The sequence below is a fragment of the Dicentrarchus labrax genome, unplaced genomic scaffold, assembly GCF_905237075.1.
Source record: "Dicentrarchus labrax unplaced genomic scaffold, dlabrax2021, whole genome shotgun sequence".
Taxonomy (NCBI): Eukaryota; Metazoa; Chordata; class Actinopteri; family Moronidae; genus Dicentrarchus; species Dicentrarchus labrax.
The window spans coordinates 19,346,199-19,364,679 of NW_026136714.1; the positions used below are offsets into that span (position 1 = coordinate 19,346,199).

General features: G+C 37.3%; 1 protein-coding gene across 3 annotated transcripts in view; it reads left to right on the top strand.

Annotated features, from left to right (window-relative positions):
• smarca2 (SWI/SNF related, matrix associated, actin dependent regulator of chromatin, subfamily a, member 2) overlaps positions 1-8,973 on the top strand; it is a 54,247-nt gene extending 45,274 nt beyond the window's left edge. For all 3 annotated transcript variants that reach the window (XM_051423010.1, XM_051423012.1, XM_051423011.1), the window contains exons 30-34: positions 338-443; positions 697-798; positions 1,968-2,094; positions 2,397-2,530; positions 6,856-8,973. In XM_051423010.1, the coding sequence (XP_051278970.1) occupies positions 338-443; positions 697-798; positions 1,968-2,094; positions 2,397-2,530; positions 6,856-6,891 (505 nt within the window). In that variant the 3' untranslated portion in view covers positions 6,892-8,973. The remainder of the gene's footprint in view (positions 1-337; positions 444-696; positions 799-1,967; positions 2,095-2,396; positions 2,531-6,855) is intronic.
• Positions 8,974-18,481: the final 9,508 nt, after the last annotated feature.

Here is an 18,481-nt window from a genome sequence, read left to right on the forward strand (position 1 = left end):
GTGTGTGTGTAAATGAGATGCAGCCTATATACCATTTCCTAGCCAGCTTTTTAATAGCTCTATCCTGTTAACACCATAAAAATTGTATTTGACCTTATAACTGTCAAGTAGTATATAAATCTTTTCCTGTTGTTGTTGAGGAAACCCATATTTTTATATTTCTCAGCCCAGAATTTGAATGTTTAAATTTTAAATCGTTAATATTTAGGATTAAGAATTTCAAACATACAGAGGAAAAGCTGGACACAAAACTATCTGTAGTTTTAAGTAATGGTCTGCTTTTAAAAAGGATAGATTACAAATTTAATAACAATGTGAAACTATTTTGTTTTACCAGGTCAGGAAGACAACTAAGCGAGGTCTTTGTCCAGTTACCATCCAGGAAGGAGCTCCCAGAATATTATGAGCTAATCAGAAAACCTGTGGACTTCAAAAAGATCAAGGTATGTTAACTAAGATGACTTCTGATGACATTTTCTCTTCTCTCTTTCTTTTGCCAACAATCAATATTATTAACCAATAATCGTTAGTTGCAGCCCTAATCAACTTTATGACTAGTGTCATTTAGAAAGATTTACATATTTTAAAGTAAGGGAAGACCAATGCCTCGAATATCACATTAATTGAAGGCTCACAGAACCTGACAGGGATGACCGTGAATCAATCTGTTGCTCCATGCTGATGTTTTGTCAACAGGATCGTGTGAGAAACCATAAATACAGGAGTGTGGGAGACCTGGAGAAGGATGTCATGCTGCTTTGTCACAACGCCCAGACCTTCAACCTGGAGGGATCCCAGGTCAGAAACTCCCCAATGTGGAACTGATGTTTCTTCTTATTAATATTGTCTGGGAGTTGTGGTTTGAGAAGACAAGACATTTGTAGGCATCACCATGGACGTGGGTTGAGATACGTACCACATAACGTCCCTTGTTGCATGTCATATCAGTTGTGAACCTATCGTGACGTCACCCCTTGGTTTGTGGAGAACTGTTTTGAAGCCTTGAGTTAAGCAGTTAGACGGAGCCAGCATAAACCAGCATGATGTACTGCAAGTTGCTCTACGCTCATTGGCTGCGCAATTTTAACTCGTTTGTAGCAGGAAACAATAGCGGCTCGCCTGGTCTTACACAATCTCGTATTAGTAATCAGGATCTTGATTCATATTTGATCAGCACTGCCTAGTTTGACAGTTTGATCTGAGTTTGGTGCGCTGCGCTGGACAGACTCACTGAGAATGACCTGTCAGTCAAAAGGTAGCCACACCCAAAAGCACACGCGGCTTTATTGTCTATTTAACTCTAAATTGGAGCATAATTTACTAAATGAACATAATAATGTATGGAAGAAGATGTGAAACTAGCGTTTGACATCATAAACCTGTTAGGAAACTGTTTCCTGAGCTCATAAATTAAGTGACAAGTCGGCTCATTCTCCATTAGACCCTTATGATATGCATTTTCACTATTTTCTGTTATTCTATAAACAACGGTCATGGAAAACATAAATGTTTGTTGAAGCCCTCCTCCGAAGTGACTCATCTTGCCAGCACCTTGACACCGATATCCTCTTCCTCTGTTCCGATTCTTTAGTTGTTTTCTGAGGGAGGCTTACAAGGCTTACAGTCTTGTAATGCATTACACCAACTCAATCCAATAGAGTTCCTCTAGACATTTCATTGTTTTTTGAGGAAACAGCCCATATTTAATTGTTGTGATTTGAATTGCCACTTCCCGTAGTGGAAGAGTAAGTATCAATTAATTCACTGCTACTCACTCCATAAGCCTCTTATACATCAGTCTCATTTTTATCTCCATTAAAGCTTAATCTCTCCTCTTTTATTATCCCTACTCACGTCCACCCTTGGTCCAGCAGTCGCTTCTGTCCTTTGTTTCCAACTGATACACGTTATTCAAGCTGTTCAAGGTAAACTCTTTATAACATCCGGACTTCTCTCCCTGCACACAGATATACGAGGACTCCATTGTCCTTCAGTCGGTGTTTAAGAGTGCCAGGCAGAAGATTGCCAAGGACGAAGAGAGTGAAGAGGACAGTGATGAGGATGATGAGGATGATGATGAGTCAGAGGCGGAAGGTAAGACAGGGCATTCATACAATGTTCAAACTGCAGGAAGAAAAACATAATGTAAAAGACATAGATGGAGAATAATATTGTAAATATTATTTTAATCGGAAATGAAAATGAATTCTTGGAAAGAAAGAAGAAGGTCAAGAGTTCATTTAACTCAAGGTCCGAGTCCCCTGAGCCTAAATGTAGGTAGAGACTTAAATGAGCATAAGTTTAGTTTTCTAAGCAAATAATGATGAAAGCAGTTATGTAAGAGTTGTCTGGTGGGACATTTAATCACTCCTGCTTTTACCTTGTGCTCCATTCAGCCAAGTCGGTGCGGGTTAAGATCAAGCTGAGTAAGGAGGCGCGCAGCCATGACAAAGGCAAGAAGAGGCAAAGCCGAGGGAAGGCCAAGCCGGTGGTCAGCGACGACGACAGTGATGAGGACCTGGATGACAATGTAGGTCATTCCACTTCATTACATTTCACTGTATCATTAGCGCATCTTTCAGCAGAAGAGTTCACAGTTCACTCATGAAAAGGCTAATTCTGGCAAAAAAGGTTCAAACTCAACCTTTATGTGAATAAAATTCTAAATGGGAAAATGAGAGAAATTAATTCATATGGAAAAAACTGACATAAATAAACAAAACAGCTATCAAATAATTTTAATAATATTGGCCACCACGTCTTAGGAAAGCTCAGAGTAGCAACTTATCCCTAATTGTTCTCTTATCAAACATGACAGATGGTACACTGAGCACTGTTTGACAATATTGAACATAGTGGATCTTATTTGTGGTCGTCACGATCTGAAGTCCTACTGTTTTCCTTCCAGCCGTGTAATCAGCAGCTCTTTCACACATGGGATGACAGGTGTAGGCAATAAATTTCAGATAAATTGTTGATAGAAGAAACACAACAGCAGTGCTTTAGGTTATCACAAACATTTACAGTGAAACACTACAACTTGCATTTCTACCACAGAATCTCTAAATACAAAGCTCACAAACATCAGTTTCACAGCGGTAAGTAATGAAGTTTAGGTTTGAAGCATGTGAATGGAGTGCAATTAGTGCTTCAATAAAGGATTATTTTAATGATGAATTAATCTAAAATGTCTTTCATGACTTGATAAGACTGATCAATTAATTGTTTAGTCCATAAAAAAGGCTGTCACATTCTATAATGTTGTCAAATTGGTGGTTTTGTCCAACCTTTGGTCTAAAATTCAGTTTCCAGTGATATAAAAAGCAACCCAACCTCACATTTGAGTAACTAGAACCAGTTTGGCAAATCTTGCTTGATAAATTACTTTGTTAAACCATTATGAACACCAACAGTTAATTTTATCTTATTGGAATAATCAATTATTTCAGCAATTGAAAACAGCTCAAATGCTAAATACTGAAGTTTGATATTACAGTAATAGTCTTTAGTCTGCAGTTGTTTTCTCTGATACCTTTCCTATTAAAATGAATGCTATAATGGCTGCACATGGGTGACAAAATGTGTTCAAGTAAATAAAATAAAATCCATCCAGTGAATCTACCTTGTAGTAAAACTAATTGAGTTCTTTAGTTGTATGCCATTATATATTCTATCATAAAGCCATCCCTCAGTGTCCCTCTATCCACCCCTCTGTATTTTACTGTATTATACACACATATCCTGTTTATCCTCCTCTTCACTGGACTTGTACTAACAGTCTAGCATCATATAATTGGCTGCCAACATACAAAGAAACCAGCAATGGGAAATTAAAGCCATGGTAACCACCATTAATGTATCCATTTTTATTTAATTACCATCTAACGGATACCTTGTATTCTCCTTTTTCTCCTCCTGCTTTTCCTTTTTGCCACGTGAGTGAAACTGCAGTTATTCCTTCATATATAATACCACATACATACATAACATGCACACCACACATTCAAGATTTTCCTACAGTCTCTCACTGAAATCTATTTATTATTTTATTTAGATACTTTATTGGGATGACCAGTAGATTCAATCCTTGACAAAAGCTGTGAGACACAAAATGAATGATGTCACTTGGAGCCTGTCCACACGAATACACGGCCTCACCCAATACGATGTCGTTTAAAAAAAAATCTTCTTAAACACGACATTGTTTCCTGAAATATCTGCGTCCACACAGATTCACTGAAACAACCCAAAATGCTGTAGTACATATGCCAGGCCTGTATGTGGTGCTGTGACGCCTCCACACCAATACACTAAAACTGTAAGAGAAACCATGGAGCATGCGCTGTTTAGTAGTAGTCCGCCATTGTTGTTGTTGTTATGACGCATCTAGCGGCGGTTGCTGAGGTTAAAGGCTAGAGAGGCGGGGCTAATACGTCATCGTTTCTGAAAAAATCAGTTTTCGCCGTCCAGACGACTCCGGGCAATCCAGCGTTTTCAGATTTTCCCACTCTGGGACCCGTTTCCAAAAAATACAGTTTTCACACCCTGAAAACGCCGTATCCGTCTGGACGCGAGGCCGATACGATACGAAGTATTTATCCAGATTCTAAAAAAACGTATTTGTGGGGACGGCCCCTTGGTGTAGCTGCTGATCTCCACCAAACGTGTGACACATAACACTTAACATTCACACCATAAATTACTCTGAATTCAGGGTGACAGTCGCAGTTTCCGTGTCCAGGTTAGTGTTGTTGTAAAGCCAGCATTTTGTATAAGGGGGTAAATTCAGTACTACAGTTTCATCAGTGCAACAATCACACACACCTCATGCGGCAACCAGCCAGGTGTGCGGAGGTGTGAAAGCATACTTCCATCCCTTTTTGTGTGTATAAACGATTGTAGCACCATAAATGCCGTGGAAAAGTAGAAGTATGATCCCCATTAAGCCCTTTTGCCCCTCTCTATGAAGGCAGGTTTGTCACCTCGCCTTTGATCCTGGCATTACAGAACAGCAATTAACAGTTTTGGTTTAGACGTGGTTGAACAATACAGCCTATTTAGTTCAGTTTGAAATTTAATTTACTGGAAGAATAAAAGCAAGGAGTATATTGGAGAATAGTCTTTCTAATTAAATCACTTTTATTCTTTATATACAGTTTGCTAATAATACTTCTGTACTTTTAATGGAGTAGCTTTTCGTTGTGTTATTATCACTTTTAAGTAAAGAATATAAAAACATCTCAACCACTGGAGATGAAAACCATCACCTTTGTTATTTTAATAAAAAGAAAAAGTATGAATATTTTTCATTTGCATTTGATCCAGATCTGGCAAACAATTTCAGATCTATTCTTAAAAGTATTCAGATTTTTATAACGTTAGATGCTTTATATAATACATATTATATAATTGTCTTGCAGTTCGTGGTCACACAGTAGACCCTTTTATTCCAGTATCAGCCTTTTCAGAGTATAAACACAGGGCTCCGTAGCTTCCTGGAGTAATTATACCTTTCCCTTTTTCTGTCATTTGGATGACATTTGCTTTCAACCACGACTGCTGAGTATCTTCCATCAAAGCCCTCACATCTAAGGACATACTGATTTGCATGTTCATAGGTTCAGTTGGATACTTAATTAGAGCTTAAGTTTGTGTGTGAGTGAAAAGGTCAACCAGTAAGCCTGTATCAACATACGGAGACAGTGAGATAAATACAGTATGATGGGCGAGGTAAAGACCTGCTGGTTGTAGGTCACTTGAAATTAAAAGTAAAACACATTTGTCAGCAGACTTATTTCATTGTTCTAATTTCTAATTGTATGCTATTTACAATACATTTTCATATTTATTACATGAGCACTAACCAATGTTCTTAAATATAGGGCATTGCAAGTTGTGTCATCACCAAAAAAAAAAAAAACACAACTTGTTTTTTGTGATTTTAGAAAAGTACTGAATACCGGTAATCAAATGTATTTATGTTTTCTGATGCTATAAAGGTGGAACAGGCTGGGGTGTAAATAATTGATTGCAGATAAAAGCTGATTAACCTGAAAATTGAGACTAGAGTTATAAAATCCTGTTTGTGAATAAGACAAACTGTTAGGCTTTGCTGTCTATGATTACGACACAACAAAACAAACAATAGAGCTAATTATGAAAAGATTCATTCATTCATTTTATATTGTCATATTGCACTGCCCTAATTAAGCACATTACAAAGACATTTTGATTTCATTAATACGGCTGTGAGTGCTACCTTAATATTACATCTATAGAGACCAAAAGTTGTTTCCTCTATGCCTTCAGTGCGCAGCCTGAGGCAGATGTGTATGAGGGTAATGTAAACAGTTCAACCAAAAAAAGATCATGGTCAAAAGCTCCATTACTCTGTGAATACAAATGCAGTGTGTGATTTCCTCAGCTGTCTATCAGTCATGGTGGAAACATTCACTGACGTGTGCAGTGTGTTCAAAGAAAAGACTGTCTCTCTTTATCTCTCAACCCACTCGCTTCTTACCCACAGATTTAAAAACTGAACTTTCCTTTCCTGAATTTCCAGACTCCATCCTCATCCTCATCCTCATCCTCCTTTATAGCTCCCCCTTCAACAGCTTCTGCCCAGAAACTAGACAGAAGAGGATGTAAGGAAAGGGCACCGGCTTCACCTTCAGACCTTCTTTCCTCTGGAGATCTTTATTTCTTATTCCAGGGTGTTAATATATTCAGCTTGTGATGACTTCTGCTACCTCTTGTTGATGTCTACAGAAAATAAACCTTTATCTTTCCTCTGCCTCTGCTGTCTTTATACCTCTCTCTCTCTCTAATGCTCTTTATCTCTCTCTCTTTCTACAGGATCAGTCAGACAAGAGCAAGAGCGACGATGAGTGAGGACTTGAGGATATTGTTTATAGCACTTATAAACAAAAGGACAATATCTTCCATTACTGTTGTTCAGATTCATATTCTGTATTTTTTATTTTATTTTACTTAATTGACTGTCTGAAGTGTGTATTGCCGCCCCTTCTCCCACCAGCTTGGAAATGTTTTACCAATAATCGATAAGCTACAGCAATACCAATCTGCTTATATTCCTGTTTTTAAGACAATTTTGTAGTATATTTTTTAACTCTGTGCTTTACAGATTTAAACTCTGTATGAAAAAAAGGAGAAAAAAAAGGTCATGCTCTACGTGAATTTGCTTTATTTGTACTTGCTTGCTTGCACTTTTAAAAAGTGAAATATTAATATCCACATTTTTAAAAACAACAAAAAAATAAATATATATATATATATATATATATATATATATATATAGAGCCAAGCACATCCAAGATAATTTGGAGAGCCATTGGTGATAAAAAAAAAGTAATCAATCAAATTGAAAAATAAAAATGTATTCATTGTTTCACTTCTTGCAGTGCCAAATGTTGGAATGTAGAGAAATGTATTGTGTTGCTAAACCCCTCCCCCAACCAGCGATTGTGCAATCATAGCCTAGCAACCGTAACAAGGCACAGCAGGCCTGTCAAGCTTTAGATTTCTCCACATGTTGAAGCGGCAGGTTTAAAGGATGGATTGAACAGTGTTTATCTGCTCTAAAGTAAGCTGCAAACGTTTGATTGTCCAGTTTAAAAGTCCTCTACAAATATGATGTATTATTATTATCATCATTAAAAACACGATCAGTAGTTATCAAGCGTTACATAGCTAACAATAACGTAACTACTAACTTCAGTGTGTAATATCCACTCAAACAAAAACTGCAATCATTAGCATGTCTGACTAACTAGCTTACAGTAGTAACTTTCCAAGGCCAAGAAACCCATCTATAACTAACTAGGTTACATTATTTTGTGGCGTTATTTGATACATGAAGTAAAGTCTGGTCCAGAACTGGAACATCCACTCTATAGTATTTCCCCACTGAGTGGAAGCTGGTCCTAGATACGATCAGAGTTCAGGCTGACATTACCCCCCCCCCCAGCCAGACTCGTTACCCGAGATAGTGTTATATTTAGATAGTAAATATTCCACCGTTGTTGAAATCTGCGAGAATGAAAAGCTTGACAGACATAGCAACAGTAATTATGAAGGGCGGGGCTTAGCAAACAGTCAGTTACAAGACAACAAGATTTTAAGTGTATACTATTAAACTAAAGTATATTTACAGCCAGCGCAACAAAATATCAGTTGTTGCTTGAAATTGTATTGAAGACGGCCATAAATTGCCATAAAACTGCTTTTGTTGAAAAAAATGTAACCTTACATTATGTAGGCGGCACAATGTTTAGGTTAAGTCCATGTGTTTCATTTATCATTTCTTCTAATGCTTTTAAGTTGGTGTGTATCAGCGCAGAAGCTTTGAATTTTGTTCGAACTTTTTCTCTCACTCAGAAAGGAGTGTTTGTGTTATTTTGATTGAGAAACTGATCTGAGCAGTGTTTGTATTTTGGCAGAATATTAATGGGGAAACACCTTGTATAGTTTAATAAAACCAGCATCTACCGTAGCATTAAATGTAGCTCTAAAAGCAAATGTAGTGTCTAAAAGCAAGTTGCACCATACGGTCTCAATCAGATTGTAAAAAACTAAATCTTGCTGGATTTTTATAGACTAGTAAAAACAGTAGATAACAGTAAATATAACAAAGAAAACAGTATTACGGGATTAAACATTTGAATGACATTGAATATAACTATATTTTAATGATTTACATATTTGGATTGAGGTGTGTTCCTATAACAAAAGTTTTCGAGCCTTAATTTCATTGGTTTTTATATGTTGTTTGTAGCATGAACTCTTTTGGCAATATACTGTGTACATGCAGATATATCATTTCTGTTTGTGTAATATGTGCTTGCCGTCTCTCCATAAGTGTGACTTAATCTTTGCTTTCTTTGCACAGTGTCTTTGTGGTTGTATTTCATAGCCCAGGGCAAATAAAATCTCACAGATTTTCAGCACAAAAAATGTTTGAGTTTTTTTGTTGTTGTAAAGAACCAGCTCTACCATCTGTTAGCGTAACTGGTTTCGCAATGCTCGCTGCTTACGGCAGGGGTCTCAAACTTAAATTGGCTCGAGGCCACTGCCGGTATTGTCTCATGGGAGGGCCTCTTCAAAGTTCAAGTTCTACAAGTAAGCGCAATATTCTGAAAAAGTTTCCATTACTAACATTATACTTAAAAAAAATGCAGAACAGCAGTTTTTTTAATGCAATTTTATATCATTGTTTTATATCATCTTTGTCATTTGAAGCCAAACAATAAAGGAAGGCCTTATCAACAGGCATATTTGACCTTTGCCATTTTTTTTTAACCCAACAAAATACATATTTTAAAATAGAGTTGTGTTTCTGTTTTGATAGTATATGAAGAGGTTGTTTAAATTAATATGGAAATTATTAATAATTAATATGAAATTAACTTGAAAAAATGATTTGAAAAAAGTTTGAGATCCCTGATTTATGATATTTATTTTACATGCTATGTGAACTGGAAAGCCCTCAAAGTCTAGAAATTTTATCAAGAAATAAACTATTTTTTTAGAAAAAATAGTTTAGGAACATGATATCTGCAAGTACTAAAAACATTTAATGACGGATTATTTAAATTAAATTCATCAATGATATCATATAACCTAACATTTCAAGTTGCTGCTCTCTAGTTGAAAGAATGAGCAATTTGAGCTCAGATTTATCAATGGTTTCCTTTCCAGTAAGGCTGTTTCTGTTATTGTCCCTGTTACCTGCTGTTGCAGGTGTCTTTAGAAGTCTTAAATCGAAGTTGATAAAACTTACGGACCTCCTGTTGTAGGTCAATCTGCTCGTCTTTTCTCTCTCAATCACACAGCTACTTCTCGCACTGTCAACACAACTGCATGGTGATCCCCTGACTTTTCAACTAGCGCCACCAACAGGTCAAAGTTCCACTTATCTAACGCTCATATGTTATTGAGAGGATAGTTTTAAAACCAATGACCCAATTCATGGTTTTTGAAGTATGAAACAGTCGGCCTCCCCTCAGACAAACTTTGGAAAAATGTGCCCCCTCACCTCTCTTAGTCAACTATAGTTTTGCTCAATTCCTGGATGTCTATGGGATCAGCATTACACCGCATTCCAAATCATTATGCAAATGATATTTTTCTCGGATTTTCTTAAAAAGTTGATGCAAATGACAGTCAGTATAATTTTCAAGTCATAACCGTTAGAGTATAATTCAAATTTTATTTAACAAGTCTCCTAATGATAACAGATTTTTTTTTTTTTAAATGAAAAACTCAAAATGCACTGTTCCAAATTATGATGCACAACAGAGATCAAAACATTTTAAAAGGTTGTAAAGAGAACTAAAATGGTAATTTGTTGAATTTGCAGCATCAGGAGATCATATTTACAGAAATCAAAAGCTATTTCAATCAAAAAAATCTTAACAGGCCAAGTTACATGTTAACATAGGACCCCTTCTTTGATATCACCTTCACAATTCTTGCATCCACTGAACTTGTGAGTTGTTGGAGAGTTTCTGCTTGAATAGCTTTGCAGGATGTCAGAACAGCCTCCCAGAGCTGCTGTTTGATGTGAACTGCCACCCACCCTCATAGATCTTTTGCTTGAGGATGCTCCAAAGGTTCTCAATAGTGTTGAGGTCAGGGGAAGATGGGGGCCACACCATGAGTTTCTCTACTTTTATGCCCATAGCAGCCAATGACACAGAGGTATTCTTTGCAGCATGAGATGGTGCATTGTCATGCATGAAGATAATTTTGCTACGGAAGGCACGGTTCTTCTTTTTGTACCACGGAAGAAAGTGGTCAGTCAGAAACTTTACATACTTTGCAGAGGTAATTTTCACACCGTCAGGGACCCTAAAGGCTACCAGCTCTCTCCCCATGATTCCAGCCCAAAACATGATCCCGCCACCTCCTTGCTGACGTCGCAGCCTTGTTGGGACATGGTGGCCATTCACCAACCATCCACTACTCCATCCATCTGGACCATCCAGGGTTGCACGGCACTCATCAGTAAACAACACGGTTTGAAAATTAGTCTTCATGTATTTCTGAGCCCACTATAACCGTTTCTGCTTGTGAGCATTGTTTAGGGGTGGCCGAATAATAGGTTTATGCACACTTGCAAACCTCTGGAGGATCCTACACCTTGAGGTTTGCGGGACTCCAGAGGCACCAGCGGCTTCAAATAACTTTGCTGCTTTTCAATGGCATTTTAGCAGCTGCTATCCTAATCCTAAGAATTTGTCTGGCAGAAACCTTCCTCATTATGCCTTTATCTGCATGAACCCATCTGTGCTCTGAATCAGCCACAAATCTCTTCACAGTACGATGATCACGCTTAAGTTTTCTTGAAATATCCAATGTTTTCATACCTTGTCCAAGGTATTGCACTATTTCATGCTTTTCGGCAGCAGAGAGATCCTTTTTCTTTCCCATATTGCTTGAAACCTGTGGCCTGCTTAATAATGTGGAACGTCCTTCTTAAGTAGTTTTCCTTTGCTTGGGCTCACCTGGAAAACTAATTATCACAGGTGTCTGAGATTGATTTCAATGATCCAAAGAGCCCTGAGACACAATATCATCCATGAGTTTATTGAAAAACTAAAAATTAAATGTTTAGGACACTTAAATCCAATGTATGGAAATATAAAAAAGGTCTTTCCTTAGAAATGTATTAGTTTCTGGCTGAAGTAGTAAAAACTTTAAAATTCCCCCAAACTACTATATCTCTGAACTATCTCTCTAACCAAATCACACACGGCTATTCTACATGATCTCCTTTTGATAATTAATGTAATATTTATTTCTCTTTTATTCATGGAGCCCCCCTTGAAACCCCCTTGAGCCCCCCTAGGGAGGACCGCCTCCCACTTTGACTTAATTCATGTCAGCCTCAGCTGTACTTTGAGATGCTAATATAAATGTTACATAGAGAATTTGAGCATTTAACATGTTTTTAAGTTGATATTTGTGAGGGTGTAAGGGTTGAGGGTGTCCTATGAAAAATTGGAAAATTATATATCATCCAATAGTATTCTTTTACATAAGCATATAACAGATTTTTTTTTTTGTGGCCAAGAGAGATTTTACAGCTGAAAAATAAACTTGTTGAGTTGTCTGCAAATAGCCACAATTGGCAGCATTTCCAGACCAAAACCAGTCACGTCAATCATACAAACATTCATTTTTATAGTGTTTCAGGGCACAGCCAGACCTGAGTTTGAAACATGACGATCTGTTCACAACACATGGATACACAGTGTTGATCCCATGGGCCCTGAAAACAGGCCAGCATTTATTATGTTGCCCAACAAACAAAACTTAAGCATAACTATACCACATAAATTAGTTTGACGCTCAAATGTAAGGGATGTCCTGAATTTTTATTGTCAACGAATTCCATAAAAAGACCAACACTAACAATGTGCTTCTCAATACTTAATGATTTATCTATCCTGTCTGTAACCCCAAGCCTGTTAGTCTGCACTGAAGAGATAAACCTTTAAAAACAGGTTTATATAGATATATATTTATTTATTTATATATATTATATTTCTATAATGCCCAATGTGGTGACCATTATCAGGAATTAATCGACGACGTGGAGGCCAGAACCGTCCAACTTGCAGCCCTCGAAGGGCATTTTCCCGCTTATACCATGGTATAACTTGCCCAAATAAAAAAACTTTGAGCATTATTTTAGATTTTCATGCGTTATGCAATCAAAATTTTATTTTTTTATTTTTTACAATCCATAACTCTGTTTCCCTGGTAACAGCTGAGGTCTTTCCTAATACGTGGAATAATCATTACCATGCCATATGGTTCTAATGCAATGGAAACGTTCACTACTCCAATAAATAGGACTCACCAAAGACACACCTGGCAACGGGAGATGTTTCTAGTTCCCTCTGCTCACGGCTCCATTAATTCCTGATAATGGAGACCTCGTTGGGCGTTGTTGCTTACATAATACATGAGAGTCAGATATATCAGGCCTTAGTTTGTTAGTAGCATATATTTATTGTTCTTTTCACAGGATTTGTTGACAATAAGAAAAATACAGTACACAATCGGATATCACCAGTCTTATCCTGTCAACCAAAAGTTTGGAATGGGTTGTGAGTGGCAGTAGGGTCAGTTTTCCAAAATTCATAATTGAAGTAGTTAACAATAAGTAGCCTTTAATTTAAATTTAAATTTCAACAGATTTAGGTAACAACGTGGCCTTTACTTAGTGGTCACCCTCTGGTCAAATGTTATATTCTGGGGATAAGGATCTAAAAAACGGCAAAACTTTTCTCTCCATTATTATTGTGTCCAGTTTTGCTCCCTGGTGTATAACGCCTGCTGGCGTAGCTACAGAACATTTCTTGAGGCGATCCATTGTGTATTCCCTATATTCTGTTAGAAGAGAGGAGAGACTGGTAAACAAAACCTGATGGAGGAACTCATGGAAATTATTTTCTTTCTGTTGTTGTTGCTTTACTCAAGGCAACCCAAGTCGAGAATGTGTAATGTAAACTGCAGCCAACTATACTGTGCATGGAAGAATGGACCAGAAACGTGTTCTACAGTACTTCTGGACCTTAAATATTTTACTACTACTACTACTACTGTTACTGCCTGACCTAATTTTTAATGAGCCGTAGAGTCAGACATTTGCAATACATGAATCATTTATGCAGCGTATTCCCATTTTACCACAAAATGTAATTATCAAGTCAGATTTTTAATGCCAGATCTTTTAATATTTGAAAACTGAATCTTAATGTTCTTATTCAGCGAATTTGTGCAAATCCCAAGCGTCTTCCGAATCACCTCGAACACACGTACAGTCAAATTTACTTCTTTAACTGATCTCATTTCAAAGAAGGCAGATTCCATCATGTTGAACGGTACCCATACCCTGCAGTTAGAATTTTGTTCCTGCTTTAATTAATCACCTGCCAAAACTAACACTAAAAATTTTTTTTCATACCCTCCGCCATGTATCACATTAGTGTTACAGTGATATAATGCAGATTTAGGATTGTTACCGCAGAAAAGAAAGTGTATTTCTATTTTTTGGTGATAACAAATTTGACCAAATAAATAAACAAGTCAATACACCAAAGATATATATACTAATTTCAACCAACCAAATCAACTTTATTTTATTCAAGAGTTTTATCCCTTATACACACCTGTCTAAACCACCTGTCTTCTGTCGGGTTCATACTGTATTTCATGCCATCATAGCTGTTTTGTGCAGCTCAGACACTGGAGGGCAGAGGAAGGGCCATCATACTGTACAGCTGGCCTGACCCTCACACTCCGCAGCACATCAAAACAGCTTTCCTTTTTGTATTCCTGCCATTTTAAACAGAGCCTCACTAAGCCAATTCCCCCTGAAGAATGACCATCCATCGCCCCCGTTTTATCTCCCTCTTTGAAGTGCCGAGCTGTTGGGATAGACTTGAGCCCAGGAAGAGAGGGGCAAATTGGATGTTAATCCTTGTCTGAGTGCCAGAGATGTCAGCTGGAAAAAGTCAGGTGCTCGTGCAATTTCTGCTATTCCTGTGTAGCTTTTGTCCAGAATCATCACATTCTCCAAGCAGCAGATGCAGGTCCTTCCAATCGCAAACTGATTCAGGGAATTTTCCTTCCTAATGACTCATGAATGGTAATCTGAAAGGGCCAGGTGCTCTCTATTATTAGAGAGTCCAGTATTATCTGGTGTTGTAACCCGTCCACATTCAAAGCGGGAAACGGCCACTATCAATGCTAACTCTTGCACAACTTAAAAGGAAGCGCGGGAAAAGGCTTTGTCTCCCTTCGGATTCCGGGGTTCACTATCAGTTTAACGCATGATCGAGGAAAAGGCTCATTTTTCTTTGTAGCGCTGAGTCCTGGTAAGCTGAAAGGCTGAATCACAGACACAAGGACAATGAGGGTTACAGATATCAAGTTTACAATGAACAAAGAAACGCAGCAAATCTTTACATCTGAGAAGTTGATAACAACAAATATTTGATATTTTTGTTCGATAAATGACAAACAATTGATCAGTTATCAAAATGCCAGAGAATGCCAGACTAGTTTTGTTTATTAATAGTTTCTCTTCAAGGTTTTGGTGCAAAATGCTAATAACAGAAAACAAAGCAAAAGCTTTTTTCAGTCACCTTTTAACCACATGTAGATAAAAATACAGACAATGTCTGAACATGGTTCGAGTAACACTTTCCAAAGCCTTTAGTTGGCCACAAACCTGACATCAAACATCTTCACAGTGTCCCAAAGGAGGGATCACTCCTCTGTTGCTCTTCATGGGATTTGTCCCTCTCCACATTAAGGGTCTTTCTGGAGCATTTCTCCTCTCCAAATTTAGGGTGTCCTACGTTGTACAGATATATAGCCTTTTGAGACTTTGAGACTAGTTTTTGACTATATTAATAAAATATCAGCTTGTCGACATTTACAGACAGCATTGGAGACCTCTGACATTGTAACTAAATAGTATCTGGCACAATTATACACCTACGCCTTTTTTAATTATCTGAGTCATTGTCCTAACCCTCACCTTTTGCCACAGCTCTGTGTAGTGTGGGATTATGCACAGTGGGTCAAGATGAGCTTCCTGTGCAGGGCGACTCACTCTGTCACTTGTCATATAATCAATTTACAGATCCAGCAGAACCTCAGTGTCTTCTTTTTAGTGACAGCAGTCGTCGGTGACTCTAGCTGTCCCTTCTGATTGGCCACTTTTGCAGCTTTTACATTTTTTTTTTTTTTTTTTACAGTATATTAAATTGAGGTGCTTGGCACATTTGTTGACAATTATGATTAAGATACATATGTCTGTGTTTTTTATTACTGCCAAAACTAAAATATTATTTGAGAAGCGTTTCAAAATGAAGGTATGATTGTAAATGTAATACATATTTAATATTATTGGCTTAACTAAGACATTGTAAGATATATCTGGATGACTCAAGACAATATTTTTCCTTGTGAGTGTGCAGGCTCGTTTGAATCTGTTATTTAATTCATGTTATTATATGTTATTGTTATTGTTCTGATAAAAATTGATTTAAATGCTTTTTAAAAGTCTCTGGTAACATGACGTTTGACAGACATGATTGTAGTGGCCACTGAAAGGATTGCTGATATTTTTCTGATTCCAAAACGCATACAGTAGGCTATATATACTTTATATCACTTTTGCATGCTAGTTTTATTTAATTAACTACTTGTTCTATTATACGTAATGTATGCTTTTTAAGTTAGTATACAGTATTTAAAGGCTGTACTTATTGTAGGCATTGAGCGCAACATGTTTTCAAGGCTGAGTTAATATAAATAAAGTATTGCAGATCACATTTCCATACAAATGCGGCTCAGTGTGACAGTAAATAAAAATGGCAGTAGTAATTTAATATTCATTCCCCCGAGCTGCACAAAGAGAGGCAATGTTTCAACTTCATCTTGTAATGAATGAAAATGAATATTTTTCCCCAAGGTAGAAAATTGATGGTTATAAATGCATTTCACATCTGATAGATTAGTAACAGTAAGAACTTACTGATTTCAGGAAGTGTGCTGCACAAAAGAAGTGCAAAGTGAATTCCCCCAACTCCCCTGCTGTGGAAGATTTCACCAGTGCAAGTGATTATGTGAATAAAAATTAATAAAAGCTTTACCTCAGGCACCGGGCGTTTTGTCATTAGATGAGCTTCTCCTTGGAGCTTGAATCAGTCACACTGGCAGCAGTTGTGAATTATGAAAGCTCATTTGCAACAATAGACAAACAGATTTCATAACATCTTTAAACTGTCGCTTCATAAGAGCTCTTGAATAAATCCTCCTCTGAGAAGTGTTGCTGTCTGGCCATATTTGTGCACCTCTTGTCTGAAATAATGAGTCAGAAATCAATGTTTATTTTAACATAATTTGGGATGAACAGTTACCAAAAAAATATCAGCTAGTTTCTTCACTTGTTCTGAAGAGCTCCAAAACAACCAAACACATGAATAAACATTTAGTTTTAAGCTTTTCACCAAAGGCACTTTGAGGCAGGTTTGAATTTTGTGACATCTTGTCAATGTGTAACAGAGGGAGTATTGTTGTGGTTTCCTGATGTGCATTTTTGAGTTACAGTAGCTCGTCTGTTGGATCGGACCACACCAATCTTCACTCCCCACGTGCATCAATGAGCCTTGGCTGCCCATGACCCTGTCTCCGGTTCACCCCTTTTCCTTCCTTGGACCACTTTTGATAGATACTGACCACTGCAGACCGGGAACACCCCACAAGAGCTGCAGTTTTGGAGATGCTCTGACTCAGTCGTTTAGCCATCACAATTTGGCACTTGTCAAAGGCACTCAAATCTTCACGCTGCCCATTTTTCCTGCTTCTAACACATCAACTTTTAGGACAAAATGTTCACTTGCCGCCTGATATATCCCACCCACTGACAGGAGCATGATAAACAGATAATCAGTGTTATTCACTTCACCTGCTCATAATGTTATGTCTGATCAGTGTATATCTGAGCTTTAAACATGCATGTCATTAAGCTCATAATCTTTACCATAGTACCACAGTACCACAGTTAGACACTTCTGGGATCTGAATATGAATATTTGAATGCAGAGCTATTGGCAAATAGTTTTTTTTCTGTTGCAGTGTTTAGTCTTAACCCTTATTTATCCAGGAAATGTTCACTGAATCAGTATACACCCCACCACTCACAGAGTTATATACATTCACAGCTGGAGCCTTTTTACAATAAACCACAGGTTTATTTGCATGGCCTGAGGAGAAAATAAGCAATAATGAAAGCTTTATTATATACTGCTACTATAACCAGAAGTAAGTACAGTATCAACTGAATAATAAGGAATAAAAACAAGCCACTTGCCAAGACAAGGCCTCATAATGCATGTGTGTCCTTAACACCTGTATAAATATAGTTATTTATGGTGTATATTTATTTCCAAACAAATGTGCAGTTAATCAAAACTACTACAACTGACTCACATTAAAGCTGGAGCTTTCCATCCTCCTGTAACCTGTAACCACACCCAAAGGTGATGTCACCGTGTCCTGGAGTACACCTATACATCACTGCAGCAACAGGAGAAGTTATACTGCTGGAGTTAACAAAAACAAGACTTTTGGGTTTAAATTGTGAACTTTGTTAACAAACAATAGGTAAACAAGTTAATGAGTCTGATTCAAGTATTTGGTATGTGACAGTTTTTAATACTGATAGGTAGACATACTGTATGTCAGTCTTTTTCTAGAAGGATAATTGAGGTTCAGCCATTGTAAGCAGTCTTAGCTTTGAAAACTTGGCAAATGTACGAGTGGAGTAACAAATGTTACTGCCAAAAGACAGAAAGTGATACATATTGTAGCTTTATTTTTGTTGGAAACACTAACTTTTAAAATCCCTAAGCACAGCCTTGAAAACAGAGATAAG